The sequence below is a fragment of the Gekko japonicus genome, unplaced genomic scaffold, assembly GCF_001447785.1.
Source record: "Gekko japonicus isolate JY-2015 unplaced genomic scaffold, Gekko_japonicus_V1.1 scaffold2044, whole genome shotgun sequence".
NCBI classification, from domain to species: Eukaryota; Metazoa; Chordata; class Lepidosauria; order Squamata; family Gekkonidae; genus Gekko; species Gekko japonicus.
Genome location: NW_015167597.1, coordinates 289885 through 313515, shown reverse-complemented (window position 1 = coordinate 313515; position 23631 = coordinate 289885). Strand labels below are relative to the sequence as shown.

Genomic DNA, 23631 nt, shown 5'->3' with positions numbered 1-23631 from the left:
GGGGGGGGAGAGATTTTCACCGCGGAGCGCCTTCGCTCTCCGCCGGGGAGCTTGGGGATGGCCCGAGAGGGGGGGGGAGTGTTTTCCCCGCGGAGTGCCTTTGCGCTCCGCCGGGGAGCTTGGGGATGAGCCCTCTGGGCACAGCAAGGCTGCTGAAGCAGCCTTGCTTGCCCAAGTCCCGGGGGGGGGGGAGATTTTCACCGCGGAGCGCCTTTGCGCTCCGCCAGGGAGCTTGAGGATGGGCCGTATAGGCCTGGGTCTCAATCCCAGAAGAAAGAGAGTATAAGTCTTCTTTTGCTACCCCCCAGGAATCTGTATTCAAAGGGGAGTCTGTGGTGTTTGCTGTCACAAAGTAAAGATGCTGGGGAAGGTTCCCTCACCAGTGGCACGTAGATCTTTCAAAACCTTTGAGGTTTAACAGCTTGCAAAATATGCTCCTGGTTTGGTCCAACAGAAGATACCATTTTAACCTATTTTATATTTCACTTTGTGATATCAATACAGTAAATAAACTTTAATACACCAAGGCAATAATTAATCAGAACTCATATTAATAAACACAGTAAAGGCGGGAATAGATACTAACACACACACACCTTTTGTTTCATTGAAGACTGAGAGAGTGATGTTAGTATCACAAAAGTGCATTGATACTTTGAATTCCATTCAAATCAGGGGAAGGCCCTGCAAGGAGTCAGGAGGCCATTTCACAAGGTCGGAACCACTGCTCAGAATGCACGCAAACAGGCTAAGCTGACGCCAGGACTGTCCCTGCAAGAATTTCTTTGTTCCCACTCATTTTGTTTTCCCCATTTCTTCCAGAGGGAGGTGACCCCCCAACTTCCTGCTGCTTCAGCTATTTGTCAAAGAAAATCCCATTCAAGTTACTGGCAGACTACTGTATAACTAGCAAAAGGTGTTCTGTCTCAGCCATCGTGTAAGTAAAATCATCATAACTATTTTAAGTGAAGGTGAAATGGGGAAGTCATATATCTACACCCTTTGGTTTAGTTAAAACTCCCCCCTACCTTTAGGTCCTAACCTGGATGGCCCAGATGAGTGTGATCTTGTCAAATCTCAGAAGCTAAGCAAGGCTAGCCCTTGTTAGTTCTTGGATGGGAGACCACCAACATAGTCCTGGGTTGCGATACAGAGGCAGGCAATGGCAAACCATCTCCATTTGCCTCTTGCCTCAAGAACCCCGAGGGGTCACTGTAAGTCAGCTGCAACTTGACGGCATTTTACACAGACACAAACACACCTTTTTGGATGCAACTGCAAGTCCTTATGTGTCTTGACACATTGAAACTGTTTGTTCCTGGAAAACCTCTTTGGAGGTGTTGATCCATCTAGCTATTGTGGTGGAGACAGAAATGTTTATGGTCGTGCATGTCAGATATGAATGGGTGTTGTTCCTTTAACCTTGGCTGCTTCCATGCAAGGGATCCCTTGACACTGCAGACAGATTACTCATCAGCAAAATGCAGAAGCAGAAGACTAACTGGTAACGAAGGAGAAATCTCTGTAGGGGTCTTGTATGGAATCTGGCCCAAGGTAGCAGGTCTTGACATGACACCATCATCCCCAGGAGACAGGCTAGGGTCATCACCTCCAAGTGTTGCATTTCCAAGACTTGATGTAGTAAATGTGTAAGTTTGTCCCACCTCTCCAGTGACAGGAAAACCTTGTCCTGTATCGTGTCTATCTGTACTTCCAAGTGAGTGAGTACCTGAGTCAGTTCTAGTGTGCTCTTCTCCCTGTTTATCACAAACCCGTGACGAAGGAGAAATCTCTGTAGGGGTCTTGTATGGAATCTGACCCAAGGTAGCAGGTCTTGACATGACACCATCATCCCCAGGAGACAGGCTAGGGTCATCACCTCCAAGTGTTGCATTTCCAAGACTTGATGTAGTAAATGTGTAAGTTTGTCCCACCTCTCCAGTGACAGGAAAACCTGTACTTCCACATGAGTGAGTACCTGAGTCGGTTCTAGTGTGCTCTTCTCCCGGTTTATCACAAACCCATGATCCTGCAGCACCTGAATTGACAAGTCCAGATGTTGACGTGCTCGGAGGTAGGAGTCCGCCTTGATTAGAATAACGATACTCCTTTCATCCTCAGGAAGGCCACTATGGATACCAGTACCTTGGTGAATACCCTTGGCAACGTCCTCAGACCAAATGGAAGGGCTCGGTACTGGAAGTGTTTTCCATGGTACGCAAACCGGAGAAACTGTCGGTGATTTTCTCTTATCGGTATGTGTAGGTACGCTTCGGCCAGGTCTATGGAGACCATGAAATTCCCTGTCTGCAGAGATGATAGGATGGACTGCAGTGTTTCCATCTTGAACTTTCTTGAGCCCTGATGTGTTTGTTGAACCACTTCAAGTCCAGTATGGCTCTGGTGTCCCCATTCTTCTTGGGAACCGTAAAGAAGATGGAGTATACTCCGTGCAACTTCTCTCTCTCGGGTACCTTCTCTATCGCTCCGATATCCAACAAATGTTGCATGGCCTGCTTCATTATCCTGTGTTTTTCTGTTGATTTCTTCTTTGACATTTCCAAGAATCGCTGGGGCGGGGATCTTTGAAACTCCAATGAGTAACCATGGGTCACTGTCTCCAGTACCCATCTGTCTGTCACAGTCTGTTGCCACTGCCTGGAGAAAAGCTGCAGTCTGGCACCCACCCCTGTCACAGACACGGTATAGTCATGCTGAAGGTCCTTTCTTGAGACCTTTGGCTCCTTGTCCCGCTTTTCCTGCGGAGGAGGGTGTTCTGGCATCTCTAGGCTTGTTCTGCCATCTGCCCTTGTATGTTCTATTAACATGTTGTCTATCATCACGTCTGGAATTGTAGTAGAGATGGGACTATAAAGATTTCCCCCTTTTTTGATTATTCATATTTCTCTGGTTTTTATAGATTTATTCTTAAATAACATGTTATTAGGATGTTAGAAAGGCCTGTTATATAGAAGGCTTTTTTCTTGTAGGTCTGATATTGCTAGCAGACAACATAATAGGTAGAAAGTTCATGATTCAGTAGTTCCTAAGGGCAAAACCTTGCAATGTCTGGGTCAGACACGATTTTAGTCTCGTATCAGTAAAAAATACTTTTGTTTAGGATATGAAGACTCCTTGCCCATTATCATTTAGGTTAGGTTAAATAAACACTTAGATTTGACATAGATATATGTTTCTTTACATCTGAAAAATCAGAGGCTTATTACTCAAATGACCATGGTCTTTTATAACCAATTATGCTTTTTGAATATTGTTTTCTTGATTATGTCAGTCCATGTATAAAATATCATGTATTTCCTGAATATGTTCAGAATATGTTCAAGAAGAAGAAAGTTGTCAATTTTTGATTAGTTATTTGGTCCAATTGTTTTCCTGTTAGTTGAAGCATATTCCCTGAATATGCTGAGAAGAAAGTAGTCAATTTTGGATGGACTATTTGGTCCAACTGTTTTCTTGTTAATTGAAATAAAACATAGATCTTCCTCCTCATTTGACTTCATTTTTGACACGGAATCTAATATGTACAACAGAATCTCAAAAGGACTGGAATCTCCTTCTATTCTTCACATCCTTTCTCTTTGAAGGTAGCACCCGTTTCTTGTCTTTATCCTCAATCAGATAGTGATCGAGACCTGCACAAAAAGATTTATCCCTTTAAATGCTACCACTGCAACCTTAGCCCATGCCACTGGGTTGGCATCCCAGTGTCTCAGCCATGTATTTCTTCTTCCAGTCACGCTACAGGCCATTGCTCTAGCTGTGACCTGTACGGCGTCCAAGGAAGTGTCTGCTGCAAAGGTGGTAGCTAGGGCTATCTTTTTTAGTTCATCCTTCAGACTCTTAGGAATGTCACTATCAGCTGTCGTCAACTCTGAAGCCCATGTGTAAGCTGCCCTGGTGAACAATGATCCTGTAGCAGATGCTCTGAGGGAGGTGGCCGAAGCTTCAAAGTCCCTGCGGACAGCTTTCTCAACCCTCTAGTCACAGTTATCTTTTGGGAGTCCGTCAGCATCCATAGAAAGCAGAGATGTGGATGCCAGTGAGTTGATCGGGTCATCTACCATAGGTAGCTTAATCCTCTTGGTGGCTTCTGGAATGAGAGAGTATAGTTTTGCAAAGAGTGGATTACCAGACTTTGGATTGGCTGGATGTTCCCATTCTGCCATAATGGTGTTATAAAATGCTGCAGGCAATGGTACTCCCGCTGTTTTAATGTGAGCCTTAGGGGTGGCTTTACTGGATCCCACGGGAAAACCAGGATCCTCCTTGTCTTCCTGCTCTTTTGGAGTGTAAACTAGCTCCAGCGTTGTAATTACTTTAGGTAGCAGCCTACTATAAATTTCCTGTGGAAAGAGTCTTGACTGTATGATGGGTACTGCCTCCTCCTCCTCTTCTGATAGTTCCCCTTCTTCCTTTTCTGAGGCTGACAATACAGAATCTGAGTCATCCTCAAGATCACTAATCAGGGGAATGAAGCCCTTGGTGTGTGTGGAATCCCTGCACTTCTTACTCGGGGGAGGGATATCATCTAGGCTAGGGCTCCTCTCCCTTTTAGAGCTATGACCAGTAGGCTGTGTAGAGACTGTTTGTTGCCATAAGCCTTTACATTCCTTCCTCATTTCCTCTCTAAACCATGAGAGTAGATTGGACTGAGCTTCCTCTCCAGAAGGCTATAAATTTTAGGAGCCTGTAGGAGTAGCCTGTGATAGTTCCAGGTCTTCAGGGCCCAGGGAACTTGCTATTCCGGCCTTGTCTACCATTTTAGGGGAACCTGAAAGTGAAAGCAGTGACCATCACTCTAGTGGATCAACTCCTCAAAATGGAGTCCTAACCCTCATGGCCCAGGAGGTTGTGTTAGGGTCCTGCTTACTGGCACCTGCTTAGGAACTAATCTATGTCCCTCTAAAGTCAGGAGCAGAAGGGAAAAAACTTTCAGTGCCCAAGCCGATACGGAGGATAAGGGAGGTCACTTTGCCATTCCAGAACCAACACAAGCTACTGCAACTGCCCTTCTCTCACCCTTTCCCCCCTCCTTGTAATTCCTACCGTGATTCAGGTGCCTGGGCAGACTGCTCTGGAGCCACTCGCTTCCTCACTTGCCCTGCAGGTAAGAAGAGTCCCGCTCCAGTGCTGAACAGGACGGCGACAGAGTTCCCGTGCCTCCCTCGGCTACCGCCAGAGTCCTCCGCTCTCCCCAGGCTCTTCGTTGAGCCGATCGAGGCCCTCCATCTATAGGGAGGGGGGGAAATGGCATGCAGCTGTGTATCCCAGCAGGGTCCAGAGGCATTTCTTTTGACGCCGCAACTGCCTGGGGCCTCCCAGGGCTGCTGGCGCTGATGTTGAAGTCCCAAAGCCCGTGGCTCTCTGGTAAGGAAGGGGTGAGAAGGTAATTACCTTCCCCCGCTTCTTTTCTCAGCCGTTTGTGGTCTCTCTGTCTTGCTGGTCTTCTGTCTTCCGGGATCTTCATGCTCTACGGAGCACAGCCAGCATGTCCTGCTTGGAAGGCAGGGCTGGTAAGCCTGGGGAGTCAGAGGATAAGCCCCTCCCCTTTGGGATCAAAGATTGCCGGCCCTGCCTACAGAAGAGGAGGTGCTTTCCCCAGGAGAAAGGAGTCAAGGACTGCCCAACTCTTGGACCACCAGAGAAATTGAAATTGTTCAAGATTTTATATTCCTTGGCTCCATCATCAACCAAAAGAGAGACTGCATCCCAAGAAGTCAGAAAGAGTTTGAAACTGAGGAAGGGCAGCCATGAAGGAGCTAGAAAACTTTTTATACATTTTTATATATTTTTTAAAAATCCATATATATTATTACGTAATCCTTTCACATGGGCATTCCTAACACATATTGGAGATTTTCTATAATCACCACTAACTACAGTGCCATCTTGAGGCCCAGGTATAAAATGGTAATATACAGAAGCATCTCCTCCAAAGTTCCATAAAGAATGTCATACTTTGACAGAAAATGTTTGTTTCTGAAATTAACATACAGATTCACAGTTTTCAGTACTAGGAGAACATTTTCTTATATCTATTGCAACAGAAATTAGAATTTTATGTGTATTACCTTTCAATTACTTAATGAAAATAATTTCTTTTTGAAGAAAAACTCAGTAAAGATTTATTCTATGATTTGCAGAAAAAAAAATACCATTTGATCGTAAATTTCACACTTTGTAAATACATCCTGTCACTCTCTCTAGGCCTTTGGAAAACTGGCAATAGTAATTGAATGGTTTTCAGGAAACCATCATAAAGCTGTAGTGTCTTTCAAAAAAGAAAAAGCAGCACTGGGGTAAGTAACTAGACAAATCTGTCCTTTGATTAACAATCCAGGAAATCAAAGTATAAGCTATTTTAGTGCCACACCCTGAGAGACTTTGATCTAATGAGAAGTATCCATGCACTGACAGTGTTTTACATATGACTCTACTGCCATCATAGGGAAGAAGGATCATGAACCCAGTATTTACTCACTTGAATACATCTTATTTTATGCAACACATAATTTCCTTTTCTGCTACTGGTACAATCAGCTGATTTAAAGAAGATTCAGTTGCTTACCCAATATATCAAGCTGACGGAGATTAGTGCAGTTAGCAGCAAGTTCTTCTATATCAGAGTCACACACAGACCTGTTGGCAGTCAGAAAGAGCTTTTGCAAATTTGGGAGTTTACGTGCAAGTTTTGCAAAGCAGCCAGTGCTGCTCTGAAGCGTAGGGCACCAGCCAAGATCAAGCTCCTCCAGCAGTGGACAGCCAGAAGCTAGTGCTGCTATTCCATTTTCAGTAATGTTTTTACATCTCCATAAATCCAGTGTACGAAGCTTTTTGCATTTGGCTCCCATCATACTAGCTACTGTGTCATAGTCTTCAATCTGTGAAGAAAAATCACTCTTTATTTGTATCTTCACCACGTATTTCAAACCAAATATTTATTAAAAATACTGTTTTCAGTTTCACATACCAGTTGCAGGCCGAGATGTGAATATAAATACCATTGCTCCACCCAAACATAACTGCTGCTGGAATCAATTACCTGTATGCCACATGCAGCTTGAAAACCCCTCTTCCTACCACACCCCTATGATACTCCAAAACTCTCTTTTGTATCCTGACTGTGGCTTTCAGGTAACGTCTCTTCAGTAACATCATACACTTCTGTATATTGTTGCTACAGCTCACAAATGGGCTTAAGCATCCACAAGAAGATGGAGACAGCATATTATTTGTTTTTAAATTTCAGTAAATGGTAGAAAGCAGCAAAGACATTACAAAATTTTACATTATATATTTTGAAACCAGTGCCAAGATAAAGAATCTTTTAAGTTAATAACCATTATTTCTAAATTATATGCATGTTTGTGGGTGTGTGATTTTATATATAAGAGGCCAATACAAGTAAGTTTTCTTTCATTAAGAAGTCTCACTCTTCACAGCAATCAACAGCCATTGAAAAAGAATCAGTTCCAGTGGTGGCTGGTATGATGGCTAGAAAATAATAAATGGCCACCATCCCTGGCTGGCAACCAACTGGGAAGGAAAACTCATGCCCTTTCAGACAGACGCCTACAGGAGGCAACCGAAGCAATGTGTGCTGTGTACAATCCTACATAGACTAGAAATATTCAGTATGGAACAGTGACTTTAGCAGTGAATATGAACCAATGACATCACAAATCCACATTTAGTGCAACTTGCCTTTCATCAGCAGTGCAAGCACTATACAATCCAATCCCTGTCTTGGTGGTATTCAACAGCCTTTTAGCAGAAAGGGCACAGGGTGCCACACACCTCTGGTACCATTTCCTCTTACTCACCAATTAATGAGTGTGGCCATTTACCACCTTTTGTCCCACTGCACCTGCTGCCACTAATCAATTTTAATACAACTTCCTTGGTAAATCATGTGAATTGGGAATGTATCCATATAGAATAATTTAAGAGAGAATTTCAGTACTGAAACAATTCCATATGATCTAATGCTGCGGTGCAAGTATCACATAAAGGGATACAAACATGGCACCAAACTCTGTAGTTTAAGGGCCAAACTATCATGTTGGATTGTACACATGTAGCTTTCCCATCACTTTAAAACAATACAGTCTTAGAGACTGCAATGTGTCCCAAACCACCCATGCAAAAGGGGCAGGAGAGAGGAGTTGGTTTTTTAAACATTTCCACTCTGGTGGTGTTTGCTAAAAAATTCCTTCCTGTAGGATGCTTTCATCGATTAACCTCCACACCTCTCATTCACCCACAGGTCTTTCAAAGCAGTTAGCAGCCGCTGCAACTTTGTTTAAGAAAACCCCCAAAACCGACAACAACAACAGCATCCAGTTCAGGGTAAAATACATGCAGGTCAGAATAATATAAAGTTTGGTCCATGTTCCTGGGACAGTGAAGTCCATCCAATGGTCATATGAATGAATATGCAAACATGCAAATAGTGGTATCACTAATCTACCAAAGAGTACAACAGTGAAGGTCATGACTAAATACCTAATCTACCTTTCTATTAAATGAAATGTACAGAACTAAAAACAGCTTTTGTAGCAGTATCAAAGTTTAATGAAGGAAGTAGTTCATATATAACTAGAAAAAAATCCCAAATAAATTCCACAGCAAAAAAAGAAGCAGAGAATTTGCTGTATCTCAGGAAAGGAATATTAATCTCCTTACAGACAAGTAATGAAAAAGAATATATTATGACCTCCTACCCAAAAAATCCAGAATATCATTTGCAGAGGTATGCTCTATTTTCACAACCATTGAAAAAAAGAGTGCTGCCATGAGAGGGAGAACATGTTGAAAACTGCCATATTCATGTGATTAGGGGTACATATGAATGGCCTGTCCTTTGGAACAACTTCCATATACCTGCACTGAAAGAAACTTCTACACTGCTCTTTCTGAGAACGGGGTTTAAAAACAACTAAAAGGTACAGGAGATTCTTCTTTTTGCTTCTTTAATGGTAGTAGTACAAAGCTCACATAAGATTTCACTAAGATCACACTCCTCTCCAGAAATGTTTTAGTATAATAACAAAGAAAAGTAACGACTAATTTTCCTCCCATAACACAGCTGAGGAGTCCATATTTGGGAATCATATGCATGCTTTGAACTTTAAGAACTTACCATTACACAGCTACCCAGGCTGAGGTGCTGAAGCTCTGAACAGAAGTTCAGAATGCTGAGCATTGCTGTTTGCTGCCATTGGGGAACACATCAGAAGCAAATATAGAAAGCAAAACAAAGAGAAAGGGTCAATTAGACATTAAAGGCTGTCACTGCTTTCCCTGAAATTCAGCTCAAACCCTAGGTAACAGACACCACAAATGCCATTTAATGAGTCCCTAGATGCTCCAACCATTGATTGGCTTAGAGTCAAGGTAATCATTACAAGCCTTTATATAATAAGTCACTCTGGATGTGGTTTTGCATGCCCTGAAGACACCTTTATTCCCATGACCTATCAGTTCATTTCCCTCAGGAAAGCTCTTAGAAGTCTGGTAAGTTCAAACAACAAGCGAGGCCAAACCAAAAACATAGAGGGCTGGTGACATCCCGGAAAAGTGCAGCATCTCTGACATTCACTGATCAGCTACAGCCTGATGGAACTGCCAATAGACTCACACATTATAAGGATCGAGCTGGTGACTTTAATGTCACAGGATTCTCTTGCTGACAAGTATACTGACAACCATTGAGCACCATTGAGCACCTGTCACTAGACCACATATGGATGGCAACAAATATAATTTGCTCTTCACAGTCATGTTTCTGCAATGTTAAATGTGGCCACACTGATTACAGTGAAGTAATACATCATTAAAACAAAGTAAATCAGGCTCTACCAAAATATCAAATCCACCTTGCAAAATGGTAACTTTTGTGTCACAAGAGTATTGTAATGTCATTTATTCATAAATACACTACCCCATTCAAAATTAACATAATTCCAAAATAAACACACACACACACACACACACACACACACACACACACACACACACACACACACACTGTTTAGCTGGGCTTTTAGTCCAGAAACACACCTTGATTGAATGGATAAAAATGACTTGGGGATCAGCAGAATTACAGAGAAAAGTCTAACACTGTATAGAAATCATCTTTCTATTTGTTACACCTCACTATAAACCTGGCAAGTTTTGTATATGTCCACTTGGAAGATTTATAGTATTTATATAAGAAGATACATGCAAGAAAAGCATCTGATTGGTAACAATTTGCCAAGAACCTTATTTAACAACTATCTGGAACTCCAAGCTGAAACATCTGAGCCAGGATATCTGTTTGCAAAGTCAAGGTAATATCATGATTTGCAATGTTGTGCTGGCACAGCAACAAGAAGATCAGTTAAAAAAATCACACAGGTAATTGTAGGTACTGGGAACCTTGTAAGAAGTTAAGTAGTGATTTGCCATTTTTTCAAGTACACACTGAAATTCAGCATCCAGACATATGTTGTATGATCCTCTTCAACACTGTAGTCTTTATAGATGATTGATTATTATTGATTACTAATGACACAAATGAGTCCTAATTGAACTTCTTTTAACATACAGACAAGATAAGTGAATAGGTTTAGCGTCCAGAGAAGTCCAGAAAATCATAGAGAAAGAGGAAAAGGGCAGAAACTAACTAAAGCGCAGAAACTAAACTATTTTTTTATTTAATACTGAAGAGTTTTCCAGTATCTGCACATTTAATAAGTATTGTAATTATGCATAACATACAGTTCCATGCATACTAATGTTATCTGAACTCATTTCATAACCAAAACACAAAAAAACATAAACACAGCTTTCAATAATTCAAAGATAACTGCCACAGAAAATGTATAGTATATTATTCCAGGTAACTTGAAACCATTAATTCAACAGATTCAACATGTCTGTATAATGAAACTTTTTTTATTTTAAAGTCCAAAGTGTGTTTAATCATTTAAAACATTTTTATCTTGTATTTCAATCTCAAGGCAGTGAACTAAAAAGACACTGAAAATTGACTTTGATATGTATGCACAGTTTTTAAACAACATAAACAAGCAAGAAAGAGGGTCAGTAATGGATTGCCAGATGACCTGCCAGTAGAAAATAACTATAGAGGGGGACTTCCGATTTTTGGCAACTTGCAGGTGGGTGCGGTCCATCATTGCTCTGATATGAGTGGCCCGCAAACATGCCGATGGGGAGGGGTCCGAGTTGATCTTGGACCCCCGTGACCCATTGTAGGGGGGTCGCAGCCTGGGGAGCGTGAGGTGCCTCTCCCGAGGTGGAAGCCAAGAGATCGAGGCTCCTTTTTGCCCCGATAGGTCCTTGCAGCACAGAGTCAGTAATGGCACATAGAGGCTCATACCGGCCCGAGCGCACAAGTGATCCGAATGAAACTATCTTCTCTACATCTTAAACAAACGCAAGTAAGAATGGGAGTGAATCCACGAATTAGCAAGAAACCACCTAAATCCCGAGAGTAAAGCCACCCCAAAATCCCAAACAAGTGGAAGGGGGACGGGAATCCTGATCCCGAAAAACAACAACCTGGGTTAAAAGTGGGGACCGAGACTGAGTGTGGTACAGATTAGTAAGAACGCATTTATTACCATACCTTCAGAGACTTCTGAAATTTTTTTGCTAACTGTAAACAATGATGCAGCGAGCAGAAAGAATGGTGGCGAAATCGAAACTTATAACAGGAACTGCCAGCACATCGCCTCTGGTCACTAAACCGGAAGCAACCATAGACTTTCCTAAAATGATTGTTGCAGCTTTGTGCCCTCTACTGGACCAGATGACCAACCTCAACGACAAGTTTGATACATTGCAAAAGGAGCTTAAAGAAACTTCAGCAAAAACAGAGGAGTTAACCAAGAAGCTGAAAAAAGTTGATGTTAAGTCCAAAGAGTTTGAACAAAGACTGGAGGTAGTGGAAAAAGAAAAAATCCCCGAGAGTCAACAATTGCTACTTCTTCAAATGGAAAAATCAGCGTATGTCCTGAGATTTCAAAACATTCAAAACATTCCGGAGCAGAAAGGAGAGAACCTGAAAGAGATTTTAAGTGAAGAGCTCGTTCCCGTGGTAGGCTTAACAGCGGAAGTGATACAAAGTGATATAGATATGGTATATCATACTTATCCAGAATTTATTTAAAAAAGAAGCTACCCGGGGAAGTATATGTGAAATTCTCAAAAAGGTCAATGAGAGACTTAATTTTAAAGGAAACAAACGGAATTGTCTTGAAAATCAAAGGAGAACAAATCAAAGTCTTAAAAGACGTTCCATTTGAGATTAAGAGAAGAAGGAGACAATAGAGACTTAACACTGTTTTTGCAAAATCATACCACTCCATACAGATGGATATTACCAGAAGTCCTTATCTTCAACTACAACGGGAAAAAAGAAAAGATTGACTCTGTTCTTAAAGCGAAAACATTCCTGAAGCAACAACAGAAAGCGAGAGACGGATCTGAGAAAGTGGAGGACAACAAAGGTGTGGAAGAAGAAGAAGATAAAAAGGGGGGGAAATTCTGACAATACCGCGAACTGCTCAGCAGAATCCTCTGACCTGGAACCAGAATTAGGGGCTGCTCCTCCTAAACCTTCAAAAGTTCGACTAGATTTTGATAAGAAGCGCAGTGGAAAGAAATAAGCAAAACAGAGTAATTTTGAAAGTCTGATGTTTATTATAAACTAGTTATCTTAAAGCTAAGAAACACACACTTTAGCCAAGCAAGGTTGTGTTTGCTAACTTTATATTTTTATATTTGCATAGTATTAACTCTCATGTATTACTATTTGAGTAATAGGGAAATCGATTATTTTGAATTTATGTATTAATGATCCTTGCTACTCGTAGTTTTAGGCTGGTCCCTTCCCTTGACCTTGTAGGTTTGTAAAATAGAAAAAGCAATAAAAACATTTTTTAATATATATATAAAAAAAACTATAGAGGGAGACAGGCAAATCTCCCTGAAGAGGGAATTCCACAGTTTTGGTTCCATGATCTAGAAACCCTTTCTCTAGTTCCCACCCCCCAAAGCAAGGTCCCCAAACATGACCATAATGGTCACATAGGTTCATATGAGAGTAAACAGTCCCTAAGGGTTCTGTACACAGACTATATGTGGGTTCAATGTGTGAGTGTAAGGACTGTGGATCTTCCCCACCTTCCTCTCCTGCCAGAACCTCACCTGACCCTGGTTAAGTTTATTGATGGTGTTGAGGGGCTTGTAAGCACTAATAGCCATGCACACCAGGCAGTTGCAGTGGGAAGGAAGAAGAGGACAAAATCATTCATTTCTTCTGTGAGTGAAGCTCTGCTCATGCAAGCGGGGGTAAGGGCGAGCTTGTTCCCTTTGATGACAGCACCCCATCGCCAGACTTAGAAACTTAAATTTCACAATGTACAAACTTCTTTGTTTAATATATACTTTTATTTTTATAATTGATTGCTAAGTCTCCTAGTCTTTAATGATGGCAATGTCTGGACCCAGGGTGCCACCCAACATTCTCTTGACTTATTGTTAAGGAACCACACAATAGGCTTGATGAAAATAACTAAGCAGGGCTTTTTTGTTTGTTAGTTTGGAAAAAGAGGTGCCAGAACTCTCAAGAGGCAAATGAAGTTTTCAATCTGTATACTGAAAACTCATGAACTTTTAAGCATTTTAAAAGAATTTTGTTGAAGAGAGTCTGAGAGTCAAAGTTTATGCCCCAAAATCTTGTTGTTCTCTCAGGTGCTACTGGACTCAAATCTAGTCACAAAGCAGGCTTCTTGTTTGTCTGAGTCAGACATGCAACATGGAACGGATAGGCTTTTATCTTTCAACTGCTGACAGGAACAGCACCCAAACCCTACCTGTCTTCAAAGAACCTAAAGTCCTTAATGAACTCTCTGCCTAACCAACAGAGCTCCTAAGCCTTCTCCCATAAAGGTCCAAGCACCCTGAACTCTGTCAGTTGGACAGCAATTACACTGCCAAACTCCTTTTTTTAAAAAACCAATCCACTGTTTGAAAGTGATTAGCTGAGGCTCCTGGAGGGTAGAGCTTGAAACCATTTGTCACACCTTTCCATTCTCCATTACAGCCACTCAATTGGTACAGCTATTAGTACATGGGAGTCCCTGAACCCTGGCAATAAACTTTCGCTGAGATGGAAAGAGCTCCTGGAAGGAGAAGAAGGTAGAGAAGACCCCAGACACTCAGCACTTTTTCTGGGGGTTCAAGGGATCCAAGCCAATGTTTTTGTAAACAAACAGAAAATAACCGTGGGTTGGAGTCACTGAGCTTTTCTGCTGGTGAAAAAAGCAGGAAGGAACCAAACAGAATGCAAAAAAGAAAAGAAAAAAAGCTATGCTGGGGAACTGGTCAAGACTGAGTGGAAAAGCTGGCTGGATCCACCTCTACATTAACAAAATGCTGATTGCAGTGTTACATACTGGTATTATTGGCTACATAACAGCACTTAAATTAGTATAATATAGAATAATTAATATAATAGAGTATAAGAATTAGAATCATACAATCACAGAGTTGGGAGGGGCCATACAGACCATCTAGTCCAACCCCCTGCCCAATGCAGGACCAGCCTAAAGCATCTCTCACAAATATTCATCCAGCCTCTTCTTGAAAGATGTCAGTGAGGTAACAATCAAGTAATATAATAGAATCAATATAACTTAATATGTACTCTAAAATGCACGTCCTCTGTCTTGGCTAGGCTTCTGAGATATTTTGCTGTATTCCTCATACCCTAAAAGATGTCTAAGGGTGATTCTGCACTAGACCTTAAATCCTGGTTCAACCCTGTCCCCAAATTTACATTCTACACTACTCTTGAGTTTACTCCTGTAATAATCTCAGGGTATTTTTGCATTCTACACTACACTTGAGTTCATCCCTGTAATTATCTCAGGGTATTTTCTGCTTCCACATTACATTGTGGTCACCTTGGTTTTGCCCCACGCTTGTCCCAGGATAAACGGATGCTGTTATAACCAGGGATAAATGCAAGGTATTATGTTGTGAGTTGAACTCTGATAAAACCAGGGATGAGATCCAAGTGCGGAAAGGACCTAAGTTGCCAAACCAACTATAGACAACCATCTGACTTGACATTGTGTTTCTAAAAGAACTTATGCCATCTCCTATATTGGGATTTTTTAACGATAGAACTCTTGATAGAATAGTTGTAGGGAACAAAGTACAAAACACCTACTTTATTGATATAGACTGTTACTGAAGTTTTATCATAGTATCTAATTTGGGCTAAAGGTACATTTAAACAGAACACTTTGAATGGATTTATACAGCCTGGATTATTTTTAAACAACAACAACAATGTAAACATTAAATGGGATTCTAGTGGGGGAACCAGGAGCATTTGGTCGTCTCAATATAAAAAACTGGAAAAGGCAGCCAGGAAAGCACCACATTATGCCACTCTCTGTCTGAACAGAGGGTCAAATGGAAGTGAACCATGGATTCCACACAGAAATGGTAAAAGTTGTCTCTGCTGAGGAAGCAGGAGCAAAGGGAGTAGAAGCACACGGGGATAGTGCCTGCATGCCCTGTCTCTGTACTGCTCACTGCTGTTTCTACCATGCCCCCTTTCTCCTTCATTATGTTGGTACAGGAGCACTGACATTACAAGAATTTTGCCAGTCCCCCACCAAAGTCTGGCAATTCCTTCCTCCCCACCCCCCTGATGCTCTGCTCAGCTATTAAATAAAGGAGCCCTTTCAGGGCTAAAAAGGTTGGTGAAAATTAGAAATTAGTTCAATCCCCATTCCTGGATTGGCTGTGGACTGTGCATCACACAGATGCCCTTTGAGACCTAACAAGCAGGGTAGTTTTTTTGCTCTGGCTCAAAGCCTCAGGTGCCAAACATATCCGCCAGAAGTAAGAAACGTGCTGCAGTTGGGGAAGGGAGATGGAGCAAAAGCTCCATGTGGAAGGCTGCATCTTTTGACCTTAAAATACTACAGGCACAGCCGCACTAGCCGTACAGTATGTTCTATTGGTCTGAAACTAAGCAGTGTGGGAGTGTTACCAGTAGTGGAGTCGGTTGGTAGAAGAAGGGGAAAGTGATGTTATCTATTAGAATCAAATGTCTCTCACTGCAGACAAGCAAGCAGGTAGCAACTTAAAGCTCTGATACAGCACACATTGGGCCCAAATAGGTTAATGGGTGGCTGGGAAGGAGATGGGGTTGCCACCTCCAGGTTGGGAAATTCCTGGAGATTGGAGGGGTGGAGCCTGGAAAGGGTGGAGTTTGAGGAGTGGTGGGTCCACAGACAAGTACAATGCCATAAACTCCACCCTCCAAACCAGCCGTTTTCTCCTGGGGAACCATTGTTGCCAATCTCCAGGGGAGGGCTAGAGATCACTCAGAATTACAACTGCTCTTCAGATGGCAGAGATCAGTTCCACCGGAGAAAATGGTAAGCTCTGTGTCATTATACCATGCTGAGGTCACAACAGCAAATTGATGCTGAGTGTCCAAGTCCAGGCACCCACCCAGAGCCTCTTTTCAGAGCTCATTGTATTTATTTCCACAACGGGCCTTATTCCTAGTATAAAACATAAGATTCTGATGTTTTCCAGTGCTAAAGAATTACGGTTTTAGTGGCTTTAACTAAAAAATGTTGGCTCCAACACAACAGTAGAAACAGAAATTCAAGATAAGCATCATATCAAGATAACATACATTTATACACCCAAATAATGATGTTCATTGTTAAATTTTTATGAACAAAGTAGTTTTGTCCATTGTGCACCTCAAATACATCAATGTCAACAGAATTGTAAAACTATGCCATGAATGCATATTTAATTAATAAATATTAAAGAGTCATGTATCAGCAAATACCAAGATCACCAGCACAAAGTCTTCTGCTTATAATTTAGCAGAATATACAGACTAGTTATCTGGCTGAAACAAAATTATACATAATATTAAGTGCTTGCAAATGTTTTTAAGATGTACATATTTACAAGCAGAAGATCTACTGCAAGTTGACTTCTGAAATACCTCACTGCATGTTACAAAGGGCCATAACTGTTTAAAAAAAAGTACAGGATATATTGTAAAGGCATATTGAGACTATGTAAACTGGTTCACTGTTAGCCAAACACAGGAATACCTGGCTATACACATTAAATAGATACAGTGAAACCATCAGATCAGTAGGCTGAAGTGGCAAGTAGGCGCTTCAGTATGAACATGGGATGTGCCTCACATATGTATACTTTGTCTCTTCATAAATTTCAATAATCTTAAAGAGAGGATTTTTCCAGAAGAAATATACACACAGAATGTGAACTGGCTATCTGTGGTTGCACAATAAAGACATTCTCTCTCTCTTTCTGTATGTGTATAAATGTAAATAAGTGACCAAAAAAGAAAGCAGGATAAAATTTGTTTTGTTCAATGTTCTAGCTTCTGCCTTCATCAGTAATACCCAATCTAATTTGAGATCAATCTCTATTTTGTGAAATACTTATGCAAACGGTATCATTCTTGTTAAGGTACTAACATGCCAGTTAGAAAACTAAACTTTAATACAAGTAATCCCAATGACTATGGATGGAGGTTCATGACATTGTACAGGAGGCAGCAATCAGCACCATCCCAAAGAAAAAGAAATGCAAGAAAGCAAAGTGGCTGTTTGATGTGGCTTTACAAATAGGAGAGGAAAGAAGGAAAGCAAAAGGCAATGGTGAAAAAGAAAGATTTACCCAACTGAATGCAGATTTCCAGAGAACAGCAAGGAAAGATAAAGAGGCCTTCCTGAATGAACAATGCAAAGCAATAGAGGAAAACAACAGAATGGGAAGGACTAGAGATCTCTTCAAGAAAATTAGAGAAATCAAGGAAACGTTCCATGCAAAGCTGGCTATGATAAAGGGAAAAAAACCGGTAGGAACCTAACAGAAACAGAAGAGATTAAGAAGAGGTAGCAAGAATACACAGAAGAACTATACAAGAAGGATCTCAATGTCCTTGGCAACCACGATGGTGTGATCACTGATCTCGAGCCAGACATCCTGGAAGTGTAAAGTAAAATGGGCCTTAGAAAGTATTACTAACAACAAAGCTAGTGGAGATGACGGTATCCCAGTTGAGCTATTCAAAGTCTGAAAAGATGATGCTGTTAAAGTGCTGCACTCAATATGCCAGCAAATTTGGAAAATGCAACAGTGGCCACAGGATTGGAAAAGGCCAGTTTACATTCCAATCCCAAAGAAGGGCAATGACAAGGAATGTTCAAGCTATCTGCACAATTGCACTCATTTCACACGCTAGCAAGGTCATGCTCAAGATCCTACAAGCTAGACTTCAGCAGTACACGGATAGAGAACTACCAGAAGTACAAACTGGGTTTTGAAGAGGTAGAGGAACTAGGGATTACATTGCCAACATTTGCTGCATTATGGAGAAAGCAAGGGAGTACCAGAAAAAACATCTACTTCTGCTTCATTGACTATGCTAAAGCCTTTGATTGTGTGGATCACAACAAACTGGCAAGTCCTTAAAGAGATAGGAGTACCAGATCACCTCACATGTCGTCTGAGAAACCTGGTCAAAATGTGACAGAACCAGATATGGAACAACTGATTGGTTTAGCATAGGAAAAGGAGTACGACAAGGATGTATACTGTCATCCTGCTTATTTAATTTATATGCAGAGTACATCATGTGAAATGCTGGCCTGGATGAATCACAAGCAGGAATTAAGATTGCCGGGGAAAACATCAACAACCTCAGATATGCAGATGATACCACTCTAATGGCAGAAAGGGAAGAGGACCTAAAGAGCCTGTTGCTAACGATGAAAGAGGAGAGCAAAAAAGTTGGCTTGAAACTCAACATCAAAAAAACTAAGATCATGGAGAGTGGGACTGCAGCGCAGCGCAACGGTAGTCACCGGGGCTTGCTCCGTGAAACTGCCGGCCGTGAACCTCCTCTAGAGGAGCATCGGGGGTTCCTGAGCTCTAGTGTACTCCCCAGACAGGGTTGCAGCGCATGGGACTGGATCCGGGCTCCCCGTTTGGCGGTAGCACACGGGTTGAAGCCTTGGATCGTCCCCAGCAAGAAGATTCACTGATTTGCTTGTGGCAACCATAAGCACGAAGCTGTCACTTCCCGACCTAAGGGACTATCAAGATTGTGCAAATACAATCTTCAAGAAAAACACCCTGAGTAAAGTGAAAGCAAAGAGCATCGATTTTCACCCCCTGTGTGATGCCCCTTTAAACTTTAAAGAGAACTAAACTTTAAAGAGAACGTCTCTTCCCCCCTCCTTTTCGTTTAGCAACTTGCAACAGATGAGACAAGTGGCTGCATTTACAGCTGTGGGGCAATCTTCAAAAGACCATTCAACTTAACTGAGATTATTCTTGGTTCTCAATGATGGCTTTAAAAGACAATTAAAACCCATCCCTCCAGGATTTATAAATCGGTATAAGCCTTTGACTGCGCTTCTTTTTATTTCACTTTAGCTGTAGCTGAGAGGTGTCTCAGCTAAAACACACGCAAAAGGGCGAAGACAACTACACATTTGGATTATATCATTCAAACCCTTGGATATATAAGTAAAAAACTTGTATTATAAAGTTTGTTAAAGTGGATTAATAGTTTGGAACTGACACTTGTGTTTTTTTCTGTCTTAAAAAAATATACACTGGAAGTGATTCATTTTCTTGCTCCTCCCTTTTTTCTCTGTTCAACACTGACTTTCTTTTTTTCCTGATGTATCCATATAAGGCAAGAAGAGAAGAAGTTACTAAGAAACGCTCCCATAATAAGACTGCAGCATTGTGTTTTGGTTTGGTGGCTTTTGTTTGGATTATAACTGGTAAGTCTGAGAACGTTATGTTCTTTTGAATCATTGTCCTTGATATAATGTTTAAATGTGGTCTGAATTAAATTAAATTAAATGTGGTCTGGGTCCAGCTTACCTAAGGGACCGCCTTTCCTCATATGTTCCCCCGCGAGCACTTTGGTCGGGGACTCAACATCTCCTGGCAATGCCAGGCCCCAAAGAGGCCAGGCTGGCCGCTACCAGGGCCAGGGCTTTCTCGGTGGCGGCTCCTATCTGGTGGAACGAGCTCCCGGAGGAGATCCAGGCCCTGCGGGACCTTGTGCAGTTCCGCAGGGCCTGTAAGACGGAGCTCTTCCACCAGGCGTATGAGTAGGAGCCGCCACTACCATCACCACTACCATCACCATTATTCCAACTTCACCTGGCCCTGGATGAGGGAACATCAGTGCTTCCCTGGAGCAGATGATGCTGAACAGTTGAAATATGCCATCTTTGAAATTTCATGTTGAACACCTTGAGCACTTTAATCAATAACTTGTTAAGAATGTTTTTGTACTGTTGGGATTTTAAATGGTTTTAATTATATTTTATATTGGCGTTTGCCCCTATGTAAGCCGCCCTGAGCCCGCATTGCGGGGAGGGCGGGGTATAAATTGAATTAAATAAATAAATAATTATAAACAACAATAAGCTTGGGCATAACAGATAAGTGGTTGTAAAAAATATGTCGTAGTACTGTATCGTAGGGGCTATTGGCTTTAGTATAAGACTTTGTTAAAAGAAAAAAAATGGCAGGCTCTAACAAACCTGTACCTAAACCACAGTCTTTTAGTTCACCAGGTCTAGCAAAATCAGTAGTGTCCAGTCGATCATAAGCCACCATGAAGGAACTTCAGTCCATGATTCAAGGTACTGTTTCTACTCTGATGAAAGAAGTAGTTTCAACCACTATGAAAATGGCAATTGCTGAAGCAGTGATCCCAATTAGAGATTCAATGAAAGACATGCCACAATAACTTTCTGCCACTATAGAGACTTTACAGAATCAACAGAAAGAAAACAACCAGAAGATTGAAGAGCTCACCAGCACAACAGCCAAGCTTAAGGAGAAGACAAAGGAAACAGAGAACAAACTGCAAAAAACAGACTCTAAACAAAGCTTAATAGAACAAGACCTCATGAGACTGGAATTAGATAAAGCAGCCTATATACTAATATTTCAAAATATTCCTGAGGAAAAAGGAGAAGATATTAGAAAGAAGATCACACATTTTGGCGAAGTATACGAAGGCTGAAGAAACAGAGAAAGTCTTGGATGAGATTGATATTGCCTTTAGGATGAACTCTTCGTATGCGAGAAGAAACCAACTTCCAAGAGAAGTGCAAGTAAGATTCCACAAGAGAATATTAAGAGATGAAATCCTCAAATCTTCAAACAAGACTCCTTTATATCTAGATAATACAGAGATAAAGATCTTAAAAGAAATGCCATGGAGAGTTAGAGAAAAAAGGAAACAATATATGGATCTTACAGAGGCATTAAAAAAAAAAGGTTGCTTACCTGTCACTGATGATCTTCGAGTGATCATCTGTGCAGTACCACACATGGGTTGGGCGCCTGCGCATGACCTTGACTGGAGAAACTTCAAGAGCTTTGCCTCAGAAAGCTTTTGGTGGGCTCTCTTCCCACCCTGGGGAGCAGGCACATACTGCGCATGCCTAGAGCGGGGGTGAGAGCCGCCTCCCACTCAGTTCCTTCAACCACTACCAGGAAGTCCCATCAAGCCAAAGCAAGGTGAATAGGAGATGCCAGCAGTGGGGAAGGCTGGGTGGGATTGTGGTACTGCACAGATGACCACTCGAAGATCATCAGTTACAGGTAAGCAACCTGTGTATCTTTGTCGTGGTCTCTGTGCAGTCCCACACATGGGTGATTACAAGAGCTGAACCAGTTGGAGGAGGGAGCTGGCAGCTGCAAGAGACACAAAGAATACTGGTTAAGATACAGCATCACCAGCAGGAAGAAACACCCACGGGTCCTACCTGGAGATGTAGTAGCAGGGTCAAGCGAAGAGAGACTGCAGGACCGACTGGCCGAATGCAGCATCCTGTCTTGGAGGAGCTGGTGTTGGGTGGAGGCAACAAGACTGCATTAGCCACATTAAAGGCATAGGCCGACAGATATGACAGGTAGGTTTCAATATGAACATTCATAGAGGCGAAGGAATACAGCTTCCTCTTGATAACATCGATCTTGCGGCCCTCGCGATCGGGAGGCACAGAGTGGCGGGCAGATTGCTTCAATTTCGAAGAAGATTGGACGATCATGGAAATTCAGAGGAGGCTGCCTGAAGAGAAACTTCCCCGAGTTCTCTTGGACCTTATAGAGAGCTTCGTGTCTTGGCGACTGGGGGAATGGAAGCAGGATGAGCCCATGTCTCCTTGAGGGTGGAAAGGTGGACCAGCAATAGAGGCAATAGAGGCAGAACTGTCGAAGGCGGGAGGTCAGCCTGAACAAGCTTGTGAATGACATCAGTCACAGCCGGGGATTCAGTGGAACCCTGGACCTGAAGGGCGGATGCCAACCTGATTACAAGTTCCAGATATGCTTTCGGGCCTTCAGTAGGTGAAATAGACCCCGAGGGCTGAAGGTCATCTTCGATGTGCGAAACATCGAGTTCGAGATCTGCCGAATCCGAGTTGTCAGAAATTGACATGGGAGAGGAGGATCTCCACTGTTGAGTGAGATCAGCCGGTATCAAGTTATCAACAGGGGGATGAAGCCCAGGTTCTGCGAGAGAACACTTAGGGGCATCCGTAGGCCTTGAGAGGTTAGGAGGCTGGTCAGGGCCACAGAACGGGCCGAAGTCACGGACTGAGATCGTCTCATGCGATCTAAATTGCGTGGGTGGTCATCACGTTCGAAATGACGAAGGCGATCATATCGGTGTCGACGAGGAGTAGGAGACCTCAGATAATAATACGGATAATAATCTGGTTGCTCTCGTTCAGACAAATTCGAGACAATCTAAGAACAGTAATAGATGCAATTGAGTACTATGAGAAACATCCAGAAAAGGAAGTGGCCTTTCTCTTTTTGGATGCAGAAAAAGCATTTGATAATTTAAATTGGGACTTTATGTTTCAGATGTTTGAAGAATTGGAAGTAGGACATCCGTTTAGCAACATGATTGAAGCGATCTATTCGGATCAAAGAGCGAGGCTGAATGTGAATAAGGACTTGACGGATCACTTCATGGTTCAAAAAGGGACACGGCAAGGATGCCCACTTTCACCGCTGCTTTTTATTTGGGTGTTGGAGATTCTGTTACAAAAAGTGCAAGAGGATGAAGAAATCAAAGGACTTAAACTTGGAGGCTACAGTTACAAATACAGGGCTTTTGCAGATGATGTTATGTTTATGGTGGAAGAACCAGAAGAAAAACTACCGCTGCTGTTAAAAAAGATTGAAGACTTTGGCGTGCTGGCAGGGTTCTATATAAACAAGAACAAAACTAAACTTTTATGTAAGAATATGACAAAAAAACGACAAAAGGATTTACAAGAACTGGTACAGTGTGAAGTGGTGAAGAAAACAAAGTATCTGGGAATTGAGCTAACAATGAAAAACATCGATCTTTACAAAAATAATTACGAGAAACTATGGAATAACCTAACTCAAGATTTTAAAAAATGGGACACCATGAACTTTTCGTTGTTAGGGAGAATTTCAGTAGTGAAAATGAATGTACTA

The 23631-nt window shown here is 41.9% G+C and overlaps 1 protein-coding gene across 2 annotated transcripts in view; it reads right to left on the bottom strand.

The window, feature by feature from the left end:
• FBXL4 (F-box and leucine-rich repeat protein 4) overlaps positions 1-23631 on the bottom strand; it is a 102232-nt gene that overhangs the window by 11076 nt on the left and 67525 nt on the right. For both annotated transcript variants that reach the window (XM_015413984.1, XM_015413985.1), the window contains 2 exons: positions 9164-9235; positions 6590-6902 (listed from right to left, as the gene is read on the bottom strand). In XM_015413984.1, the coding sequence (XP_015269470.1) occupies positions 6590-6902; positions 9164-9235 (385 nt within the window). The remainder of the gene's footprint in view (positions 1-6589; positions 6903-9163; positions 9236-23631) is intronic.